The following is a 23,306-nucleotide window of genomic DNA, read 5'->3' as shown; positions in this document are numbered from 1 at the left end:
AATATGGTTGGATTGTGGTTGTGTTTGTAGGTTTTAATACGAGACAACATTCTAGGTATGAATAAATTTCTTTAGATCGGATAATTTTATTATTTTAAATGGAAAATTCCTTGCTTGTTGTTAAGCATGTTGAGTGTAAAATTTATGTTTGTGGGATGATTAAGAGAGCCTGTGTATGAGAGGCTATGTCAATAAGAAAAATTCTTTTTTTACATACACATGATTATTCGAGTTGATATGAAATTTTAGGGTGGGTACACGGGACCTAGGCCAAGTCGGTTTCATTTGGGTTCACTTAGGTCAACCCACATGACCCATGACTTGTTCCAGACCAACTATCAGGTTAGGTTTAAAAACTATAAAGAATATCAAGGTGACTAAGCTAAACATGTTGAATTGTTTGCCACCATCTATCTTACATATCATAAAAATATTTATTGTTTTTTGCGTTGTTCTTATGTTTATTTTAAAAATAAAAGGCATATGACATGTCTGCCACCTCTGGATTTTGCAATATGATTTTCTCTAATCAATTCACCACATGACATTCATATTCAAAGAACCCTAATCTTTTTTTTTTCCTTATTTGATCATTCCTACTTGATACCTTGTCTGATTGAGCATTTAGAAAACTATTGTTGATCTTGTATAATGCATTTTGGATTCAATAGATGGATGATGAAGGTTGTGACACATCCTTATATGAAGAAAAATCAAGATAACATAAAATACAAGATAAAGAAATTTGGCCTTAAAATTAAGATGATATCTCTGCTGGTCAAACAATGCAGTTTTTAAATTTTAGCCACTGTTTGGTCGTTAGAATCTTAGCACTATGATTGATATATATTTTTGCAGATGAGATGAAGAATTTTTAGCAATTGGGTTGAATAGTTTTTAGCAGTTGGGTTCAAGAATTTTTAGCAGTTGGATTGATGAAGAACTTTTAAAGAATTATGATAGTGTTTCTTGGCTGGCGCTTGTGTGTGTTTTGATGTGTGAATATTTGAACTTTTTATAGTGGATTTTTCATTAATTTGATGCGTCAAAGATTTTTTTGTTGATTTTTTTTTGTGTTATGTAAAATGTTATGAACTTATAAAGCTCAAGATGTTGTTTATAATTTTTAAGATAATGAAAATAAATTGTAAGATTGAGTAAACTACAAGATGATCATGGTAATTTTTCTAAAAAAGAAAAACTTTAACAAGAAAGGTTTGAATAAAAAAGAAAAACTCTAACAAGAAAGGTTTGAATAGTAACCATAAAGAGTTAGTCGGATGATTAAACTATAAAATCAAAACTCACCAGAATTTATTAATTTTTTTTAATACAACATGTTAGATCATCTAAAAATATACTTAGTTTTCTTAACTAACATGCATGCTAGTTCAAAGATATCTTTGCTGTAAAAAACTCTTGAATGGTCAGCTACTTTCAAAGTTGCTATTTTTCTCCTCTAAAATTTGAAAAATACCTTACTTTGTCATGGAAACTAAAATTTTGTAATAGCCTGGTGAAAGCTCATCTCCATATTTGTACGAAGAAGATGGTCATTTTGATGCTTATTCCAACTGATATATTTTTTTGGATGGACAATGATGGAGTAGAGGACATTGTTGATAAGGTTAAGGTGATGGGTTGATTTTTTTGATGTTGTATCTAATATCTAGATTAGAAAGATGTAGTTTTATGTGATTTTTTTCTAAAAAGAAGATAAAGGAAGGGAGAGTGTGAATGGTGATTTGAGTTTATTTGTTCTATTTGTATTTTGGTTTACTTGAAAAGAAAACAACTTCCCACAACTTTCATTAACCTGAAGAAATGGTACAACAAAGAGTAGATTCATCCATCATAACAGAACGATGTCATGACATGTTGATTACCATTTCCTTTGATCTTGGACGAGAAATGCCAGATTGTTATGCAACTTTTTTTTTTTAAAAAAAAATTCTGTCTTTTTTGTTCTTTGATGAAGAAGAAGAAAGGAAAATTTGGAATCACGTCTACTCCAGTCTAAGGAGAGGGCTACTGACAGGGTGGAACCCACATGAAAGCAGTCTGGATTCAGAAAATTAATTGTGGGGATGGCATTAAGAAAATCGTGAGAGTACAGGGACGGTTGAGCTAATTAAGTGCACCAATACACATAGTGGAGTATGGAATGGACAGTGAACGGCGGCTATGAATAAAGCCAAAAGAGTAAGGGCGTGTTGGGGTGGGGATAGGTGGGCCAGCTTAAGGAAAAAAGAAAACGTTAGAAAATGCATTAAAAAAAAGCAACAATATGCAAAGAAGAAGGTGGTGATAGTGGTGGTGGAGTGATTATATTATTTTATTTAGAAATTATTAGTAGCTTACTAGCTATGTAGGTATGTGAATTGTCACAGCGAAGCAAAACTCAAAGAGAGAGAGAGGGGGTGAAATTTATAGTGATAGGATAGGTGGGTGCGGGATGGTGGTTTGGAGAGTTTCAAGAGAGGGAGACATGCCCAACTTCTTCCCTACAGCTTCCTCTTGAAATTCTTTGCTTCTTCTTCAACGTCTACTTATTGACTTGCTTATCAGATCCCAAAGGTCTTTCCTTTTCTCTCTTTCTCTCTTTCTTTCTCTATTTTATTTGCTTACATCTATTTTTTTTCACTTTATTTATCTCTCCTTTTCTCTCTCTCTCTCTCTTGATGTTTTCTTTTTCTTATTTCTGCTTGTTCTTGGTTTGATGGCTTGCATAAAATTTATGGGTATAGAATCCAGGTGGGTATGTTTTATTTGCTGTTTTATGTGTGCATGTGGAGTTTGAGATCATGTTTATGGGAGAGTGGTTCTATATCTGCTCCTTTTGCTATGCTTAGTTCTTGGGTCTCACTACTATTTTTGGCTTTTTTTTTTCTTGGATTCTTGGGTTTTTTTTTATCCCATCCCTTAGACTTTTGGAATTTTTTTTCCTGCATTTTTTGTTTATTTTACTCTCTGGTTCTCAAAAGGTTAGGTTTTGCATTGACTGAATGTTTTTTCCCCCTGATATTGGAATGGGTTTCTTGAGGATTTCTCTTGTGATTTTATTCATCTTACACTTGGTATGCCAAACGCATTCAAGAGGTTACTGGGAGAGTATATGGCACCCTAAGTAGTGGGCTTGCTTGTTGTGGTTGGACTTTGATTCCATGCATGCTTATTCAATGCTAGATTTACTAGTTTGTACATATACATTAATCATTCCTGTTAGTTTCTTAGCCTTGTCTTACTTGCATAGCGCAGTTAATTGCTGGCATTACTTTTTAGGTTCCAAAAACTTGGAGCTCCGGCGGGTTTAATTTGCAGTTTACATATTCGTATGTTGATGGAAAAGTGGGGGGAAAAATTCCCGTGGTGCATTTTAATGATTTGAAGTAACGATTTAAAAGTGGTAGTCATTGAGCTCTGAATCAATATGTTGGCCAAGTATCTGGTTTATACATGCTTTTACGCTGCATGCCAAGATCAATGGTTTTTCTTAGCTTCACCGGTTTTGCGGGTTCAGTGGATGACACACATTCTTGCTCAATTCGTAATGAGCTTGAATATTGCATGTTTCACCCACTTTTGGAAAATTTTAGGCACGCCAATTCTTTATAGTGGTTAATCGTGGACTATATTTTCTTATATTGTTTCTTGGGTGCAGCAGGAATCATCTATTGATTGGAAACTCATTTCTGATATTGATGGCAGGTCAGGTTCTTTAAATGGTCAAAACAAATGTTTTGTTTAGTTATTTAGCTTGTTCTCTTAGGAAGAAATACTTTACTAAATTGGAGTAACTGTGAAAGAATCTCATGCTATGGTAGTGAATATTCATTGGCAGCAAGTTAGTGTGAACATTCATGTCAGGGAGTTAAATTTTTCCTTTTTATTGTAAGTTATGATTTGTTTGTACATTGTATCATAAAATGTTTTCCATCTGTTGATTCTTGTACAATTAGATAGGACCACTTCATCCCCAACTCGTCCATGGTAAATTTGTCAACCACAGAAGCAACCTCAAGCCAGCAAACACACATGTATGCACACCCTTTGCACTTTAGTGATACTGATGGAGAATTGGGTGTTGGATTCTGATGGATATGACTTTAGTTATCACCTGCCTTGAACAAGTTTCCTGGAAACGTGGGTAAACCATGAGATTCTTATGTGATAGCTGAGGCCTGAAATGAATGCAGTCATCAGTTGCTGCATAAGTGGTGTATAAAGTTCTTAAAAACTTGCGTTTCTAACTTCCAAAAATTACCTAGAACTGCTAAAAACAAGTACTTATAGTTTAGATTGTAAATATATGTACATATTTAAAAACCTGTTCTTATTTCATTTCACTATTGAATTATCCTTGTACAGTTCTAAGTGTCTCCCATCCTTTTTTGAGTATTCAATATTTTTTATTCAAATTACAAGCTCTAGGTAACTTCAGCTTTCCTTACAGTGGTGATTTGAACCTGACTGGTTGTTTCAGCATGAGATTATTTTTCTGTGTCAAAAAGCTTCATCTGGTAGTTTCATGGTGAAAAATTAGTCTATTTTGTGTATTTCATCTCGATCTACCTATCCATTTTGATGTGATTTTAAATTTTGTCACATTTTCTTATGTAACTGAAGCAGCCTAGCTCAGTGGATCTTTTTTTTTTTCCTGGGACAGCTAAACAGTTATCTCAAAGGCGAGCCACCAAGAATCTTTGATTGCTTAAGGATTTTCTTCAAATTCAGGATATATATATATAGATAAACTAGATGGCTTTACGAATTCAGAACTTGCTGAAGAAAAACTTTGATGAACCACACTTTACTGTCAGTTGCCCTTCATGGTGGAATTCAAATGAACAGCAATTTTCACCATCTTTATCCAAGAACATAAACTTTAAAGTAGACTCTTCACCCCAACCTTATCATGAAGCAAAGCAGTTAGGACTTAATCTTCCGGACCAGGAATCGTCCTCAACTCTGTCAATTGGTCAATCTCACAATGAAATGAGTGCCATGGGAGGGACCAATTCACAAGGTCAATGTATTTCGTCTGAATCTGGTACATATTTTTGATAGCACACATTTATTCACTGTGTTATGTTCTTTATCTTATGCATTACACTTGCAAAGCACACTTTTATTTTTCAACTAGTCTTAGGGAAGACAACTTGTTTCCTCAACTTTAGAGGGCATGCGTGGCTACAAATTAGGCTGTGACTTGGCTCTTGAAGGTACATATTGTTATCAATAGCAGAATAAAAACATTGGGACATTTATTTTCTTTTCAAAAGCAGTGTTTAGTGCTCCAGGGAAATTTGGGGTCTAGGAATCCCTTCTAACATAAAATAAGTGTTTATTTTTTTTAAAAAAGAATTACAATGAGTGTTCAGTGAGATGTTCGAACTGTTAGCGTGTCACCTAAAATTTCCTAGCTGGCTTTACAAGAAGCTAATCAGAGCTTGATTTTTTCATAAATTCAGTTTGTGAAAACTTAAAACTATATGTAATACATGAAGTGAGTGTTTGTTCTTGCATTGCAACCTTCTTTCAAATTGCTTTTCTCCTGAAAAAGCATCAAATTGATGTTTTTAGGTGTTTTTGGATGGTTTTGATGTGCTTATATAAAAAATGAAAACAAAAAACTGAAAAAATATTATTTTGATGCATTTTCAATTGAAAAACACTCTGTACCACACTACCAAACACACTTGAAATCACTTGGTTCCTGTGTGCACATGCTCTGTTTTTCTTTTTCTTTTTGTTGATAATGGAGAAATGCGCCAATTATATTCAGATGATTTCTTGTTGCACGTTATCAGAAGTCATGGGAGTTCAATTGAAGACAGATCATCTGAATCCTTTGTATTATATATTTAACGTGCCTTTTTCAGCCATTAAACACTCTTACAGTACGTAAGGTTTTTTATTCTCTATCTCATTTTTTGTTTGGGTTTTTGTACATTGACATCTGAATTCTACAGAATTGACCAAAGAGCTTTCTCAACAACTGTGTGTGCACAATGCATTTTAAAATGTTCTTATGGGTTATGAGATGTTTAGTTTTGGATTTTCAATTCTTCATCTGTTTTCTCATTTGTAGTCTCTTTCCCTCTGATAATGTATCTATGTTTTATCTCATTTCTGTGAATTTGCTTTTTCCCTGACCAGTTGTTTATATTTCTGAAGATATCTGAAATAATTTTCTCACCTCTTTTTGACTTCCACTGGAATCCTAGTCCCTTGGTAGTTTAGGATATATAGTTAAAAGAGGCCCTTGCATGGATCAGTAACTTGCTACTACTAGAACTTGTATTACTATATCAGTTATTTTGATGGATATGATACCCTTTAATATGTTTCCTATGATACCTACGGTCTCATTTATTGTGATGTATGTTATGTGCTATGCTTTATGAGGCTGAATTGGCTACTTTACCAGCATATTGCTAAGTTACCTTTAACATGAAATGGTTGTTTTTCCATATACACGAGTCAAGATGAAAGTTGTGGGAAGGGTGTGGAGGGCAAAATGAGGCCGGTTCTCTTGCTGAGTACTCCAGATGGTGTGTCCAATCATTCGCAAGCTGATTGTGGCTATTCAATGGTAGGTTGAGCTGGTTTTACATGGGTTTCTATTTGTCATCTTGGTTACAATTATAGATTACTGACTTTCATCATTTCAGGTTCGTACTCCATATCCATGTGCTGATCCTTACTTTGGTGGGCTGTTTAATCCATATGGACCACATGCATTTGTAAGTACCCTTGAGTACATGAGTTTACCATCTTTTTGTAGGTAGAGTTGTGCTGTGCTATGGTCTTGTTATCTGTTGCAGCATTTTCTGAGTTGTTTATATGTTACTGACTGTTATTTGTATGTAATTTTCCTTTTGGATGGTTTTGCAATCTACTTTGTTAGGGCACTTTTGGGGCCCTACATAAATGGTTGAAAGATGATCCTGATCCTTTTAGAGTGATGATATAAGAGTGATTAAAGTATCATTTGTATACTGTTTATGTTCCTTTTGATTTGTTGTAACTATTGCTCTCGAATTTGATCTAATTATCATTGGAACCTGACCAGATTCAGCCCCAGATGGGTTCTCATATGGTGGGGATGACTGCTGGACGAGTCCCACTGCCTCTTGATCTTGCAGATGATGGACCCATTTATGTTAATGCTAAACAGTACCATGGAATTTTGAGAAGGAGACAATCCCGGGCAAAACTTGAGGCTCAAAACAAACTTGTGAAAAATCGAAAGGTATATCTATTCAGCGACCATTTATTTTCAGGGCTGGAATTTTAAAGGGAGTAGTGGTAAACTGAAGTATTTTGTTAACTCTTTTAGTTGCAATAATGTTTAAAGCTAAATAGCTGGTTCCTTCCTGGGAAAGTAAACGTGCAAGCACACATTGCAATTCCAGCAAAGTAATACATTGCTCTTAATTTGTTCTTTATGATCGACTTACCATGCCACTCTTACTGGATTGCAGCCATACCTTCACGAGTCTCGGCACATTCATGCCTTAAATAGGGTTCGAGGATCTGGTGGACGCTTTCTCAGCACAAAAAAGCTCCAACGATCTGATCCCACCTCCTCTCATGGCCAGTGTAATGTCCTAGATACCATCCACTTGCACCCAAAGAATGATGCATCCGAACTTGAAAGCTGCCAATCAAGAACTGGTCAATCCAGTGCCTCAAATACAACCCGCTCTGACACCACCAGTGTCTCCAACAGTGATGTCAATTTCAGGCAGCCAGATCGCCGATTCTCAGGTATTGCTGCTCACCTTGTTGGAGGCGTGCAAATCAATGGCGGGCTTATGAGCAGTGGAAACCAACACCATGCTTCTGTCGTTCGGTGAAAATGCGGAATAAGAAGACCGTGTCACCGGTCCAGGCAATTCATCCTTGGCTTTGTCTCTTTACTTGGTACAAAAAGTGCACGAAGGACACTGTTATGTATTTGATTTCTCTGCTGTTTGCTTTCTTTCTATATATACATCCTCCGTTTGTCAACATGGTTGAAAAGAGTTTGTCTTTGAAATCCATCCTCTGGTTGCACTGATTGTTAAATATGGGAACCATGCAAGTGTTTGCTCATCAGATTATCAAATAAATATCAGACTTGGGTATTAGCTTGGCCTATAATGTTTTTGTAACTGCCAATAAGATTCAGATAATCATGTGTTTGTTTCGTTCTTGTAAATGTCGACGCCGAACAATGCCGAAGTCGTGTACTTGGTGCCTGCTGCTTGGTTCTCATGTCATTTACAAGAACGCTGCTGGCAAAGACTCCAATCTTCAATCAATCAGGCAAAATTTCTATAGCTTCAGTATAGTGGGCGTGGAGATGTTTAGAGACATTTTGATATGAGAATGTCAAAATCATTGAAAAGTTGAAAGTAATAAAGTTTAAAGTTAATATCAAATATTTATTTGAGACATTTAGCTAGAAAAACAAGGGACAAATATGACATTTTCTTCAAAATAGACATTTTTATTTAAATTTAATATTAATTAAAAAGATAACCTAGAGATTACGGCTGGAATAACTTGAAATATGCAAGGAAGTTGTGCACATTTGAGAGAGGAATAAGTTGATTTTATGACTGCAACTTGAAAGTTAAATATATTTCTTTCTTGCTATTTAGCTTAAAGAGAATAAAACTTTGAGGGGTTGGTATGATAATTAAGAAGAATAAACATTAAACCGATCACTGATGTAGAGGTGTGTTTTTAAAATTGTTTGAAGCAACTCTGAGCTTGTCCGAGATTTCAGTCCAAGTGAAGATCGGTTAAAATTTATTTTTTTTATTTTTAAATCGTTTTGATATGCTGATATCAAAACTAATTTTTTAAAAATAAAAAAAAGATTATTTTCATGCAGTTATAAGCGAAAAATACTTTATAAAGTAATAACTACTATACTTTCAAATATCTTTTTAGTTTTGACATGCAACTTGATCATAAAATATCTTTATTGTCGTAAAATAAACAATCATTTATTATAAATAAATAAATAACAACAATCACTTGAACTTTTATATTCACATTTTTGTGCAATAAATCTATCTATATCTCTGCTTCTAACTTACAAGTGTAATTTTATGTTTTTGGCAATTATAGTGATAGCTTTTATGGTGATGCCATTTTTGTTGTATATAATTAACGTAATAATTTCTCTTTGTAAAAATTTGTATGCAATTTTTTTTAACTGAAAATAAATTTTTTATTAATCTATAATTATATATAAAAGCATGAATTTTATAAAATACTTTAAATTGACTATAATACCTTTAAATATTTTTAAAAAACTATAATACCCTTAAATTAGTTAAATAATTATTATACACTTATTTAATTCAAGTATGTTTCCTCTCTCTCTCTATATATATATATATTTCACACCCCACTAGAAACTTTCTTTTTATAGCACCATAATTGTTTTTGCAAACACCACTAGAGAAGAACTTTTGATTTTGACCGTACATCAAAACATCCTAGATTTTTTTTATTAACATAATTTATAGATTATGGTCTCAATTTTTATATCTAATTTAATAAACATAAAAAATAAGACTGCATTATTGGCGCCCTTTATAATTTTAAAAAGGGACTTCTATCGTGTATAATTTTATTTATCTATTAGAAATAATAAAATACTTTGAATGTTCTACTTTTTAAATATTATAATGTGGATGCTATATATTTTTTTTAATATTTTGAATATAATTCATGGAAATAGAGCCATTAATATAGTAATGTTTCACAAAACTTGAATAATCCATATACAACACTTGCCTAAAACTAGTACTTAAAAAGTATAAACAAATCACTAATTTATTTGAAAGAGCACTTCACAACACTAATAGATGATATTCCCAACATCATTTAGTTCTTTACTTGATATGGACTAAAAAAAAACAACTATTTAAACTTTTCAAATTTAAAATGTTTATGTAGAAAGTGGTTGCATTTTTCATTAAAATGATGATGGAAAAATCAGTAGAGGGTGTTTGCAAAATACATTTTTAATTAAAATCATAGGATTAAAATTTTTCTTAAGACTGTGTTTGGCAAACACGTCTGAAGAACAAAATATTGCGTTCTTTCTTGGTAGATTTCTAGCGCTTCAAACACGCCCTTAAAAAAACTCATGAGCTCGATCCAACTATGTGGGGTGGGCTTCCTAGCCTAGGCCCAAAGCCCATAAACAAATCCCAGAATCAAAACGTAAGTTATGAAGATTAAAAGGAAAAAAAAAGAGAACGAAGAACAAGCAAAGAATCCAGAAACTAAATCAACGATATAAACCAAATTTCATCAACTGAAAGGTATAAAGAGATAGATCATGGAAGATCGAGATAAAATGATATATCCAAATGGAAAGACATGTTGTATATTTCATGAATCAAACCTAACAACTTCTAACCCTAACTTAGGTGTTCAAAAATCAATCGATCCAAAATAAGCAATCAAATGACAAATTAATGACAAAGATCAATTTATCCAAAATAAGTAATCAAGGGACAAATTAATGGCAGAGAACACTCATATATGAGTCTAAGCTTTGATTAAAGCATACAAGATGAATCAAAATTACAGTTTATATGAAATAAAAAATGTCAGTTATGAATATTCAACCTTTAAATTACCTAGAAAAAGGCTTATACCTAGAAACTAACTTAAACCAAAGAAGCAAAGTATAAACCTATCAAAACTAACCTAGGCATGCCTAACTTGACCTACTTAAACCATAAAATACTTAAAGAAACAAGAAAAAAACGTTAACATAGTAGCTCAACCAAATCACACCCTAGAATTTTCAATAATGCATTTCCATTAACAAAAATACTATTACACCAATTTTGACATTTGTTTTTGATCATCTTCAACATGCATAAAAGATGGGATAACCCTAACATTATATCAAATAGTAAAAGAAGACCATAATCTAATCATAACAAACATCAATTCATTAAATCAAAACAAAACCAAGTGATCAACCTAAATCTTAAAACATCAAAACTGACATTTAAACATGCTATCTTCATCATATCAACAATCTTAAATCATTAAACCATGCATTTAAATGTATCTTGAACATACATTCCAAAATATGCATATTGGCTTAAAACATGATTAGATATATTAAAACACAAATATTGTCCATGAAACTACAACTAATCATAATAGATGCACAATAAACATTCAGACAAGAATATGAAAAGCATTAAAAGAGAGGGGTATGCTAATTGAGCTATACCTCCTCATCAAATGTAGGAGTATACTGGTCGGTCGTCGAAACCACCAAAATATAATTCCGACTTAACTATCACAAACAAAATAAATTTGTAGTATGATCGTGAAAACCAGGTCAAACCCAAGGGAAATCTCGTTTAATTTTCCTACAATATACTGAAATGAGAAAAAACAGGGGATTTGAATGGAAAATTCAAGAAACAATAATTCCAAAAATAATAAATTAATATGTCGTTAAATCAGTTCAAGAGTTGACAAATCCATTCCTATAAATTTGTTGATTCTCAAAGTAAAATAAATATTATTTCATGTGAAGCAAATAAATTTGATATCCCTTAAAGTTGAGGGAAATCAATGAGATTACAAGTACATTAATTAGAAAAAGCTCTCTAATCAATTTCTTACCACCAAGCAAATGTAATATTGAAAGCATTTTCATTCAATTAGCAGTAGTCTTAGGAATAAAATCTGTGCATTTATTCTAAGCAAACGTTCAAAAGCTTGACAATTTAACTTAGTTTATTCTTCCCTAATAAATCAAGATGAGGGTTGCAGCAATCAAATTAATTCTTTTGCTTCTTATTCTAGTTCCTAACAACAATTACGAATTGAAAGAAACTAGAAAGCATACATGCCATCTTAAAACAATTCAATAAGATTGAATAACAATTAATAGCATAATTCTAAACCTGTTTAACATGCCATCTCTTGAATGGAATTTAGGAGTTTAGTTCATAGTTGCTGGAAAATTAAAAAAACAGAGAAGAAATGAATGTTTTTTGGACCCTGTTTCAGCTGTGTTTTTCTCTATTTATCATCTCCTTTGGCTTCTGAATTTCTTTAGAATTATTAGGCTAATTAGAAGTCTTCATGATACTTAATTCTTTCCTTCTTTATCTGGTTCTTAAGGTTGGATAAATCTCTCAGAATTTATGTTGAAAACTGACTCTGCTGTTGTCACAACTCTGTTGTAATTTCAACTCTACTGCAACTTAGACTTTGTTTCTGACTTGTTTCTTGCAATATCCAATCATCCAGCTGTATTAATTCATTCATGGCATGTTAGAGGCTTGATATATATCTTTCTTGGGTCCTAAGACTTACCATTTTTATGTTAGACTTTCAGCTATTGTGGGATGCTCGGCACTGTTAGTTTCCTTATCAGATCAGGAGACCCATCTTGTCCTTCGGATTGCATCTGGATTTTGGCCTTTAAAATGATTTTATATGACTTGGAGTACTTATGAAAGTTGTAGTCCTAGATGTGTAGATAAATTTGGGCTTTTGAGTCCTTTGATTTCGATATCTGAAGCTCAAGATATTTCCGTTTGAATATCTAGTCTAAAAGTAGAGAATCCTGCTGCAAGTAGGATTCTGGTCCGAGTTTGCAAGTCTCATTAGAGATCTAAATGAGATCAAATTTTTTGCCATAATACCTTCCTGAAAAGCTTGACATGTGTACTTCAACTTAAATGAAACCCATGTTCTCATTCGGGAACTCTAACGTGGTAAAAAACCTGTCACAAGAAGTTTGGTCCAAAACATAAAATGCATAATTTCTTATCTTTAGTAATTAATTCACAAAGTCTTTTAGGCATGCTAGCTCATAAAAATTACTTCCAATAAACTCAAATAAGCTCAAAATATTAAAAAGCATATTGTAGAAGGAGGAAAAACATATGTATATTTTGCACTTATCATATACCTTTTAGGACTAGGACTATAATCACAACGAAAATATTTTTCTGGTTGGTTGCACCCCAAAGTGGGATAGAAATGTATTATGGTTAATAACTAGAAATGCAAGTTTCTTGTATATGAATTATATTGCTCAAAATAACAAATGCTTTCTACTTTCTATGTCTCAATTCTTTCAAAGATGGGATAAGTTTATCATTCCTAATGTAATAACATATTTACTTTGGAAGTAATAAACACCTTTTTAGTGCCACAACATATTTTACCTTGGAAGGGATCAACATGTTCTTCCTAGTTCAATTGTATTTTTCTCTAAGGATGAAATAGACACTACATCAGCAACGAGGAGGGATACGGTCTCCCTATGACGCCAACCTCTCAAACCTTTCAAAAATGAGATGGATTTACCCTTCCTAATGTAATAACATATTTACTTTGTAAGTAATGAATGTCATCCTGGTGTTATGACACATTTGACATTGGAAGAGATCAACATGTTCTCCCTAGTGTAGTTATACTTTTTTTCAAGGATGTGATAGACATTGCATCAACAATAAGGATGGATACGGTCTCCTGAATGCACAAGCCTCTCAAACTTCCAGAATATGATGGATTTACTTTCTCTAGTGTGATAACATATTTACTTTTGAAGTAATGAACGTCCCCCTAGTGCTATGACATTTTTACCTTAGAAAGGATCAACATGCTTTTCTTAATGCCATCACACTTTTCTTCAAGGATAAGATAGACACTGCATCAACAACGGGAATAGATACGATCTCCTCAAGGCACAATCCTATCAAATCTTTCAAAGATAGGATGAATTTACTCTCTCTATTGCGATAACTCAAAGATAAGATGAATTTACTCTCTCTATTGCGATAACATATTTACTTTGGAAGTAATGAACGTCTTCCTAGTGCTACAACACAGTTTACCTTGAAAGAGATTGACATGTTCTCCCTAGTGCTACGCCATATTTTACCTTGAATGGGATAAACATTACATCAGCAATAAATGAACGCCTACAAATGATATCCCTTCTCAGTTTCTAGAAAGCAGAACCATCATAAACCTTACTAAGGTTAGATGATTTGTTGCTCACCATTAGAAATGATCTTCCAATTATGGGCATTAGACCTAAAAATAATCCCCTTAGTATAGGCGTTAGACCAAGAAATGATCTTCTAAGTATAGGCGTTAGACCTGGAAATGTTTAACTAAATATAGGCAATGAGCCCAAACAAAAACTCTACACAAGAACTCTAAACTCGTGAAAAGCAATACGGAGATAAAAAAAATATTATATTATAAAAGAAATGATGTATATGAAAGAAGAATACACATATATATATATATATATATATATATAAGGGATCTAAAAATCCAACTTAGGCTCTTAAGCTAGATACTCTTTTCGTTGGGTTACACGGACTCTGACTAGGAATACATATGTGAAATTAGGGATTGAGACTAAATGGAAGGTCGCGTTGAAATCCATTTGCATTCCCTTTGAAAGATTAAAGAAATACAGGTTGGACATGACAAGGAAAATCTTGTCTCTCACCATCTTGATCAAAGTTATCGAACCCCTGAAAGATTATTTGAACTCCTTAGAAGAGTTCTTTAAAGCCCTAAACTTTATATGGAAACGCTGGGCTTCTTTCCTGACAGCAGTAAGCTCAACTCACAAACTAACTTGGGAGGCCCTAGTTTCAAGGAGCTCCTGCATCAGGGGAACCACCTAGTTGTAGGAGGCCTCAAGCACTTTTTTCATGGAACTCAACTCAAAGGCAAGGCCTTGTGCTTGGTCCTTCAGTGTGGTATAAACCACCTCAATGCTCCGTAATTTGGCCTCTACAATGACCTTTTCCTTTGCAGTCATTTAAATGGGGAGTCGGGTTTACTTCTTCCCTAGATAAGGAAAGATAACAACCCCCAGCTTCTACGGGGCTTATGACCCCCATTGTTGTCTTCAAGGAGGTAGGGTCCTTAAGAGCAAGGAGTTTCCTAATGAGGATGGAGGAATCTCTCCTTCCCTTTTCACCTTTGTCTCCATTAGTGGGATGAGACAAAGACCTTTAGGCAAGCTTTTTATAGGAGGTTCTAATGATGTATCTCCTCCTTTTTCAGCTATTAGGCTTGTAAGGATAAAAAGAGGTTAAATTATGAAATGATGCAATAAAGAAACAAAATGATAGAATGGTTTTATACCTACAAAACAATGCGGTAATATCCCTTGGCTATTTTGTCAACTTCATAGTTAGTGCAGGTCAAATTCAGGAGATGGATCATTTAGTAGAGGGAACAACTTTAATGCTCTATTAGCAACCATCTCCCCTTCAATTTATTGACAGGCATTGGCTTCCTAGCTAACATGTTTTTTATATCGCCATTGCTTCTATTAGCAAAGATAAAGAACCATCGCATGTTGTTGCTATAATTGGTGCTAGTGACCAATTGGTAGCAAATCATGAAAACATTTACCATGTGCTCAAGCCCAACCATTTTACATAATGTTTTGAAGGAGGACATGATTGTCCACCCGTTGGGATGTAGCTGGCCTGGACCCAACTAGTAGTAACTGGACAAATCTCTCACGAATCCTTGTAGAGGAAATGAGTATCCCATCGTATACATGTAGATGAGGGCGATAATTTTAAAATAACCCTAGGAGGTGCCCAGGGTTAGTTGGTTGACGCGATCATCAGGGTGAGGCACTTAGGCTACATATTCATCAGGTTAGTGACAAGCCATGAATCCTATGTTTGGAACACATATGTTGTTGGGGACATCGTCCTTAGAGTTTGAGGCAACCTCATTCTTTTTTAAAAGTCTCTAGTAGGGGCAGAAAATGGACTTCTATGAAAGGATATTCTCTCCTTCTCCTCATTAGAGAAGGTTGCCAATGTGGCACCCACTCTTACTCTAGGACCTAATCTGAGAGACCCATATCCCTTGTTACTCTTTTCAGGTTCTGGTTGAAACATGAACTCCTTATCAATGGACGTGAAACATTTTTTTTATGGATGGGTCTAATGTTTTTGTGCTTCATTAGTTCTGATTAAAAAAGAAATTTTTGGAAAGAGGTCTTATGGATGGCTATACACATTTTTTCTTAGATTAAAGAAGAGGTGACTTGGGGTTTTTTATGGAGGAGTAGTTTTCTTTCAGAAATCAAAAGAAAGTAAAAGTGAAAGAAAAGTAAAATCAAGAGCGATTAAGTTTATAAAGAAAACATCTCTTCATCTCCACCATTGGATAAAAAACCTTTCATATCACCATATATCTCAAGAAGACTACTTAGATACTACATTGAAAACCTTTCTTTTCATTCCGCGAGTCAAACCTTCTTCCTGTAAAAAAAAGACACATGGACTTCAGGATCCCAACAGTGTCATGAGAGGTGCACACATTCTTCTGGAAAAGATAAAAATGGTCCCATATATTGCCGATAAATCCTTTTCAAAATCTGTTTATGATACCTAAAGATTTAGAGGGCTATTGATGGATCAACATTTATTATTTTTTGTTTGTGTGGAACTGTCTTTCAGAAGTATGGCAAATAAAGGGTTATAACCCACCATCTCTAGGCGTAGCCAAGCACTAAGCCCATACATGTGTGGGTTTGACGAGCTATCAGACCTACCATCTCTGAGCTCAACCAGGCGCTGAGCCTAGACGTGTATGGATCTGGCGAGCTGTCAGACCCACCATCTCCCAATGTCTATAAGTCTAGAAATCTATCAGATCCATCAATGCTAGGTGTATGCTCTCTTCAACTCTATAACCGTGGGTCAAAAATATTTTATTCTAACTAGTTAGATATATTTCTACCCTGTAAGTCAAAAATATTTTCTACACTAATAAGACAAGGATATCTTATCCTAATACGTAAAAGACTTTTTATCTGGACAAGACAAATATATTTTGCTAATATGTTTGGAGAGACCTCATGGGTTATAAAAAAAGAAGAAAAAGATAACCTTCCGTCAGGTTCAATTTTTTACTTTTTATTTTTCAATGGCAGATATATTCTCAAAAGCTATTTTCTCAAAAGTATAATTGATCTCCCTCCAAACTGACACTAATTTAATTGTTGGAGAGTCCCCAAATAATAAAAAGAGGACTTATAAAGAGGATCTTTTACAGGTAATAAGCATGATTTACCAGCTATTTCGCCAAGAAATGATGGATCATATTGCCAGAACCATGAGATTAACAATCTTATCCTAGACCTTAACTTGGCCTTGAAGCCCATGGGATAGAAACGTACTTCAACACACTCATGTTAGAATATTATTTTCAAGTTAAAAGTTTAAACACCAGTAATAGTAGTAATATAAATTAATTTTCGGATTTTAACTAATATTTTAAAAATCTAGGTTGATAAAATTCTTTAACATAGTATTAGAGTTCAAAATATCATAAATTTTATTCTTCTAATTATAATTAAATGTAAGAAAATGATGGGTCAAAACTTTTAAATTAAGATAGCGTTTTGAAAAATAATTTTATATTACTCGCGCAATTAAATTAATTGATGTTTGGTTATCAAAGTTACACTAAAATGTTAAAAAACCATCTCAATTTAAAATTTATATCTTTTGAAAGATGTCCCAAAAATAATTTCTACTTCCATTTCTGAAAAAAAAATACATAAACTTCACCTATCTTTTTTTACAGGGAAGCGAATATAAAAATACATTTTATAACCTGCTAACTAAACCAATAAAATTGTTATGTAATTGTCTATATATTTTTAATTATTATTATTAAACTTTGTTAGGCTAAGGAAGTCAATCATCTTTCAATGTAAAGCCTGACCCGAGATAAGTTTATTATTGAACTGGGTTAAAAGTTGATCCGTTCAAATTTAGATAACTTAGCAGGTCAACCTACAATCTAATTAATCTAACCAAATATAATTGGGTACCTACCGAATTAACTCCAATAATTTTGTTTTTTTATTTTTTTCCGAAACAAAATTAATTGAGGTTTTTTTTTGACTTCATGTCCAAATAACATCCTTCATGTCCAAATAACATCGTTTCTTTTAAAAGTCCAGAACAACTTGTTTTGATAAAGATGCAGGTTGACTTGGGAATTGACCCAGCTACCCGAGCCTTGAATCGGGTTAAATCTCAGGTAGGCCTAGGGTCTAACTCTGACACCTGTGCACCCACATTCTCCAACACATTCCTTTCACCCCAAGATCCAAAGAAAAATGGACAGATAGATTCACCCAACACAAACATCAATGTTTTTTTTCGGTTTTTCTATTTCAAATCAAATCGTAAACAAACAGCTCCTCACGGTCACCGCAAAAGAGAGAGAGAGAGAGAGAGAGTGAAGACTGCCAAATCAAAACGATAAGAGCAACAGTAGGAAATGGTGTCGTACGTGGGTGTGTTGCTGTACGGAGTAGGAGGCATAGTGGTAGCAGGGATGGCTTTGCTTGTAGCCTTTCAAGAGAAGCTTGTCTACGTCCCGGTGTTACCCGGTCTCACTAAATCCTACCCGGTCACTCCTGCCCGACTCCGTCTCCTTTACGAGGACGTTTGGCTCCGATCCTCCGATGGCGTCCGTCTTCACGCGTGGTTCATTAAAGTACTCCCTGAAAGCCGAGGTCATCACTCCAATTATTTTCGGTCATTCATTTATTTCTTAAATCTCAGCTAGGGTTTAAAGAGGCGGACATGAAATTGGAATTTAATTTAGAGTAAAGGATTATTATTTTTTAAGATTTTATTGGGATTAGGTTTAGTTTAAATTTGAACGTGTCATTTCTTTAGTTGCGTTCATGATAGTATAAGTTCCGAAGCTCAGAAATTAGTTTTGATGGTTTTGCAGGTCCGACTGTCCTGTTTTTCCAAGAGAATGCTGGAAGTATCCTTACCATGATTCACCATTATAAGTATTTGTCCTGTATTGGGTTCATTCAGCTTTAAGTTTTTTTTACTTATTGGCTCTCTGAAAGTAGAGGCCTTAACTATTAACCTTCAGACATTGCCCATCGTCTTGAAATGGTCCGCATAATGATTCAGAGGTTGCAGTGCAATGTGTTCATGCTTTCATATCGAGGGTATGCATTTGCTAACCACTTTTCTTTTTGTTTATATTTCTGTATTCTTGCTGCTTGTCTGATTGAAAACAAATGCTTCGTCATTTCTTTTATCTAAACAGTTATGGAGCAAGTGATGGATATCCTTCGCAGCACGGAATCACAAAAGATGCTCAGGTGTGTTGTTGTCTTTCCCTGTCACCTTTATCTCCCAATGGTTACATGCGTAGACGATAGCTTTGTTCTCAGTCGTAGACTATAGCTTTTTCTCAGTCCTTATATGCTTTTCTCTCTTTGGGTAGGCTGCTTTGGATCATCTTTCACAAAGGACTGACATTGACACATCTAGAATAGTCGTGTTTGGGCGGTCACTTGGGGGTGCAGTTGGGGCTCTGCTCACAAAAAACAATCCTGATAAGGTATTGCTCCTGATAAATCTATTAGTACCATATGCTGTTTATTTATGTAGTTTAAAATCTTGTTTATGTTTTTTCCGGAATAATTGAACAAGCTTTTACTAATCATGTCATGCGGTTTCATGTATTTATGTAGTTTAATATCACTCGCATTGTCCTTTTAGGTTCTCATAAATTTTGATGATACAGTCTCTTGGTATTCATCTTGTTGCAGATGCTATTGTGATGGCTAGGACAGTTCTTTATTCTTCTCCTTGTATTTTGCTTTCATCTTGCATTTCTTTTCAGTTTAATATATGATAATCTTGATATGCTATACCTTCTTTTTCTTTTTCTCCCAACTATTCGTTTTATCGACATGAAAGAAACAAAATAAAGAAGGTGATTTGTCCAAGCTCACTGCAATCCAATTTGCACACTTACTAGTTACTATTTATCTTTGTTACTGTTTATTGGAGTTATTGGAATTTATTCACTTTCCATTTTGGAGGTCCTCAGACTATATTTGTGAGTATTAATTTGTTTTTCACCCCTTTTATTTTCTTGTGTGTTTGTCGTCATCTTTTATCTGGTCTATCCTTTCAGGTTGCTGCATTGATCCTGGAAAACACTTTTACATCCATTCTGGACATGGCTGGAGTTATACTGCCCTTCCTAAAGTGGTTTATTGGAGGCACGAGTTCAAAAGGGCCTAAACTTCTTAATTTTCTTGTACGTTCTCCATGGAGTACCATTGACGTTGTTGGCCAGGTGAGGTTAAATGTCAGTGGAATCTCAAGCTTTTCATTATTGACTATTTGTGAATGCAAAGCACTTGTGCATATGAAAACGAGTGGAAGACCATGTCAATCATTTGTTGCCACCCATAGGACATCATCTATATCTTCTATTATTCGAGAATATATATTTGGAGTTATAGGCTGGATGTGTCCCCTGCTTCTCTTTGGTTTGTGGAAGAATTAAAGTGCATGTGCCGATCCTGTATGATTTGCTTATATAACACAGGTTGTTGAAGTTGAACTAGCTATTTTCAGAATTGCGTTTCTGGAAATGGCAATTACAGTTCGGTGACTCTTTTCTACTTTTTGTTTTTTGCAATTTCCTCTTTCAATGTGTCACTGTTGGATTGACCTTCTTAATGCAGATTAAGCAGCCAATTCTTTTCCTTTCTGGATTGCAAGATGAAATGGTTCCTCCATTCCATATGCAAATGCTCTATGGTAAAGCAGCTGCTCATAATAGAGAATGCGTCTTTGTGGATTTTCCTAATGGCATGCATATGGACACTTGGCTTGCTGGTGGTGATCACTACTGGAGAACTACCCAGCAGTTTCTTGAAAAGCATGTTCCAGAGATAAAGGAACATGATTCATCCCGTGATGACAAAGGTGATTCCTTTTCTTCTTGAAATCTTATAAAATTATGTCTGGAAAAAATCCCCTTTCATGTAATAGCTAAAGAAAAAACTGGGATCTGATTATATTTGATGGGATGGACTTTGCCCCTGGATGTGGGTTTTTCTAATCCTCTTCTTCTACACCATTTGATGTTTACTTTTGCACGACCCATGGTTTGGATTTTTAGCCTTTATGAGAGAGCCTGCAAAATCTCTCTAGCCTTTCCTTTTTTGTTGCGCTTGATGACCATTACAGCTAATTTCTTGTAAACCAAAGATGATCTGTCAGTTTTCAAGCTCTATACTTTGATGGTCCGATAAGCTTGTGTTCAATTGATAAGTCTTTTTTTCCGCCACAGGCACTTTCATTGCATATGAAGACACTGTTTACCTGAGAAAAACCACCTGATGCTTATCCTTTACAGCCTGTTTTATGTTGTGTTACCTCGTATTATACATTTCCATGTTATTATCATATCATACCTGTCTTATGATAGATGTGGAATAGCCAGCTCTAGAATCTGAGTTGTGGTGAAGATTCTTATCACTGCTGTGTTGGCCCAAGCTCAATACTCTCTACTCACTTCTTGTTGAAGATTTTTATATTTCTGCTTCCAGATACTGAGGGGAGGTGACTCCATTGAGAATTTTGAGATGTTATAAATTGGCTCAGGGCAGCACCTCGAACTCAAAAGTATTGGTACCTGTACACTGTTTTTTCCGTGAAGTTGCAGAAAGTAAAAGCACGTTGTGGGTTTGCTCACTGAATAGTGAAATCAGTCCAAAGCATTCTGGTTTTCTCAGAGAATTTTTGTTGGTCTCACGAGCCTCGGCAGATGTTCAGAAAATATGAATGCCCACTGGTATAGTGTACACCTTCTTGATACACATCTCCCTTAGCTAGTAAACTCCGCCGACCTGCTGTGATTGTATGAAATAAGAAGTCTCAGAAAATTGAAATAAATTATCGGAGGTCAGATGCTGGACTGGTTGCATGTTTCCCCAAATCTAGGTGTTTTGAAGTTTCCTCAATGCTAATTATTTATATTGTTTGGACTTTGGAGGCACCTATCTTAACCTGCGCACTTGATCACTAGTTTAAGGTTCTCCGCTAAAGGTCGATCTATAAAGAGCCAAGGAGACTGGTTTATTAATAGTAGTTTATTAATAGTAGTTTATCAATCTTTTATGAACTTTAATTATGGTTAATTAAGAACTTTTATGGCATTGCAATGCCCGGTTCCATTTTCCAGTTAATTAAAATAATATATTTTTTATTTTTTAAATTTATTTCTGACATAACATATTAAAACTATCCAAAAAAACTAATTAAAAAAATAAAAAAGTTTTAAACATATTTTTTAAATAAAAAACAAAAAACACAAACTATAATTTGGAAGTCCAAGGGGGCACTTAATATCGCGGCAACAATAATAGAGTTAGCAGTAGGTGCCGCAGGACAGCCAGCGTAATTTTTTCAAAAAATGTTTTTTATTAAAAATAATATTTTTTATTTTTAAAAATTAAGTTTTGATATAGTGCATATAAAAAAATAAAAAAGTAATTTTAAAACATTTCAAGGCCATGTTTGTTTCTCGGAATTTATTTTCCGGGAAACCACTTTCCAAACTTTCCTGTGTTTGTTTGCTATTAGGAAAGTTGGTCAACGGAAAACACTTTCCGGTCAACGGAAAATACTTTCTGGTCAACGGAAACACTTTTCGATCAACGGAAAACACTTTCTGGTCAACGGAAAGACTTTTCGGTTAACGAAAAACACTTTCCAGTCAAAGAAAAATTTGGTTTGATTTCTAGGAAAGTGTTTTCCCTTTTGGTTGTGTTTGTTTTCCGGAAAGTGGTTTCCGGGAAACCACTTTCCAAACTTTCTTGTGTTTGTTTGTTATTGGAAAAGTTGGTCAACGGAAAACACTTTCCAGTCAAAGAAAAATTTGGCTTGGTTTTCAGGAAAGTGTTTTCCTGAAAAATTTGGGCGGAAAACACTTTCCGGAAGTTGTGAAAAATTTAGAAATGTCATTATTTGCTAATTATATCAAATTTGATCCTCAAACTTTTGATTGTTATATATAATTTGTTTTGAATATTTATTTTTCAATTTCATCTCTTAAAATTTAATTTTTATATTAATTTTGGTCCTTATTTTTATAATTGCTATTTGCTTTTTTCTTATCATTTTTTTATTGAAATTTTTTATCTATCAAATTTGGTCCTCATTCTTTTGATTTTTACTTATTTTATTTGAAATAATTTATGAAATGTTAATTATTATTATTTTAATTTCTTCACCTTTCATTTTTTTTTAATTTTTTAGATTTGATCTCTATTATTTTGATTATTATTTATTTTATTTGAGATAATTTATGAAATTATATTTTTTTTCAATTTCATTCTCATTCAACTTTTTAATTTGTAAGATTTGTTCCTTATTATTTTAATAAACTTGAAAAAATAA

At 33.9% G+C, this 23,306-nt stretch overlaps 2 protein-coding genes across 10 annotated transcripts; both read left to right on the top strand.

The window, feature by feature from the left end:
• The first annotated feature begins 2,300 nt into the window (after nucleotides 1-2,300).
• Nucleotides 2,301-8,135, top strand: LOC133689885 (nuclear transcription factor Y subunit A-4-like). Of its 5 annotated transcripts, none has more exons than XM_062109979.1 (8): nucleotides 2,301-2,577; nucleotides 3,665-3,708; nucleotides 3,960-4,037; nucleotides 4,667-5,050; nucleotides 6,489-6,595; nucleotides 6,675-6,746; nucleotides 7,076-7,255; nucleotides 7,488-8,135. In XM_062109979.1, the coding sequence occupies exons 4-8, from the start codon at nucleotides 4,759-4,761 to the stop codon at nucleotides 7,860-7,862; spliced, it is 1,026 nt and encodes a 341-aa protein (XP_061965963.1). In that variant the 5' UTR covers nucleotides 2,301-2,577; nucleotides 3,665-3,708; nucleotides 3,960-4,037; nucleotides 4,667-4,758; the 3' UTR covers nucleotides 7,863-8,135. The 5 variants fall into 5 exon arrangements, with proteins under 5 accessions (XP_061965963.1, XP_061965964.1, XP_061965960.1 ...); XM_062109980.1 differs by having other exon boundaries at nucleotides 3,662-3,708; XM_062109976.1 differs by lacking the exon at nucleotides 3,960-4,037.
• Nucleotides 8,136-18,089: 9,954 nt separating this feature from the next.
• LOC133688348 (alpha/beta hydrolase domain-containing protein WAV2-like) lies at nucleotides 18,090-21,843 on the top strand. Of its 5 annotated transcripts, none has more exons than XM_062107809.1 (8): nucleotides 18,090-18,589; nucleotides 18,814-18,849; nucleotides 18,967-19,045; nucleotides 19,147-19,201; nucleotides 19,327-19,443; nucleotides 20,026-20,190; nucleotides 20,585-20,828; nucleotides 21,196-21,335. In XM_062107809.1, the coding sequence occupies exons 1-8, from the start codon at nucleotides 18,352-18,354 to the stop codon at nucleotides 21,243-21,245; spliced, it is 984 nt and encodes a 327-aa protein (XP_061963793.1). In that variant the 5' UTR covers nucleotides 18,090-18,351; the 3' UTR covers nucleotides 21,246-21,335. The 5 variants fall into 5 exon arrangements, with proteins under 5 accessions (XP_061963793.1, XP_061963795.1, XP_061963798.1 ...); XM_062107811.1 differs by lacking the exon at nucleotides 21,196-21,335 and adding an exon at nucleotides 21,433-21,843 and having other exon boundaries at nucleotides 18,091-18,589; XM_062107814.1 differs by having other exon boundaries at nucleotides 18,092-18,589; nucleotides 21,334-21,472.
• The last annotated feature ends 1,463 nt before the right edge of the window (nucleotides 21,844-23,306 follow it).

Source organism: Populus nigra, chromosome 3 (genome assembly GCF_951802175.1).
Source record: "Populus nigra chromosome 3, ddPopNigr1.1, whole genome shotgun sequence".
Taxonomy (NCBI): Eukaryota; Viridiplantae; Streptophyta; class Magnoliopsida; order Malpighiales; family Salicaceae; genus Populus; species Populus nigra.
The sequence above is the reverse complement of the archived record's forward strand: the minus strand, read 5'-3'. Positions and strand labels throughout refer to the sequence as shown.

Bases quoted from the DNA above. Each gene is read 5' to 3' on its own strand.
- LOC133688348 (XM_062107809.1), top strand. From the start codon at position 18,352: ATGGTGTCGTACGTGGGTGTGTTGCTGTACGGAGTAGGAGGCATAGTG. The intron at 18,590-18,813 runs GTCATCACTCCA...ATGGTTTTGCAG, and splicing joins AGTACTCCCTGAAAGCCGAG to GTCCGACTGTCCTGTTTTTC. The intron at 19,444-20,025 runs GTATTGCTCCTG...CTATCCTTTCAG, and splicing joins CAAAAAACAATCCTGATAAG to GTTGCTGCATTGATCCTGGA.
- LOC133689885 (XM_062109977.1), top strand. From the start codon at position 4,759: ATGGCTTTACGAATTCAGAACTTGCTGAAGAAAAACTTTGATGAACCA. The intron at 5,051-6,488 runs GTACATATTTTT...ACACGAGTCAAG, and splicing joins ATGTATTTCGTCTGAATCTG to ATGAAAGTTGTGGGAAGGGT. The intron at 6,747-7,075 runs GTAAGTACCCTT...GAACCTGACCAG, and splicing joins CATATGGACCACATGCATTT to ATTCAGCCCCAGATGGGTTC.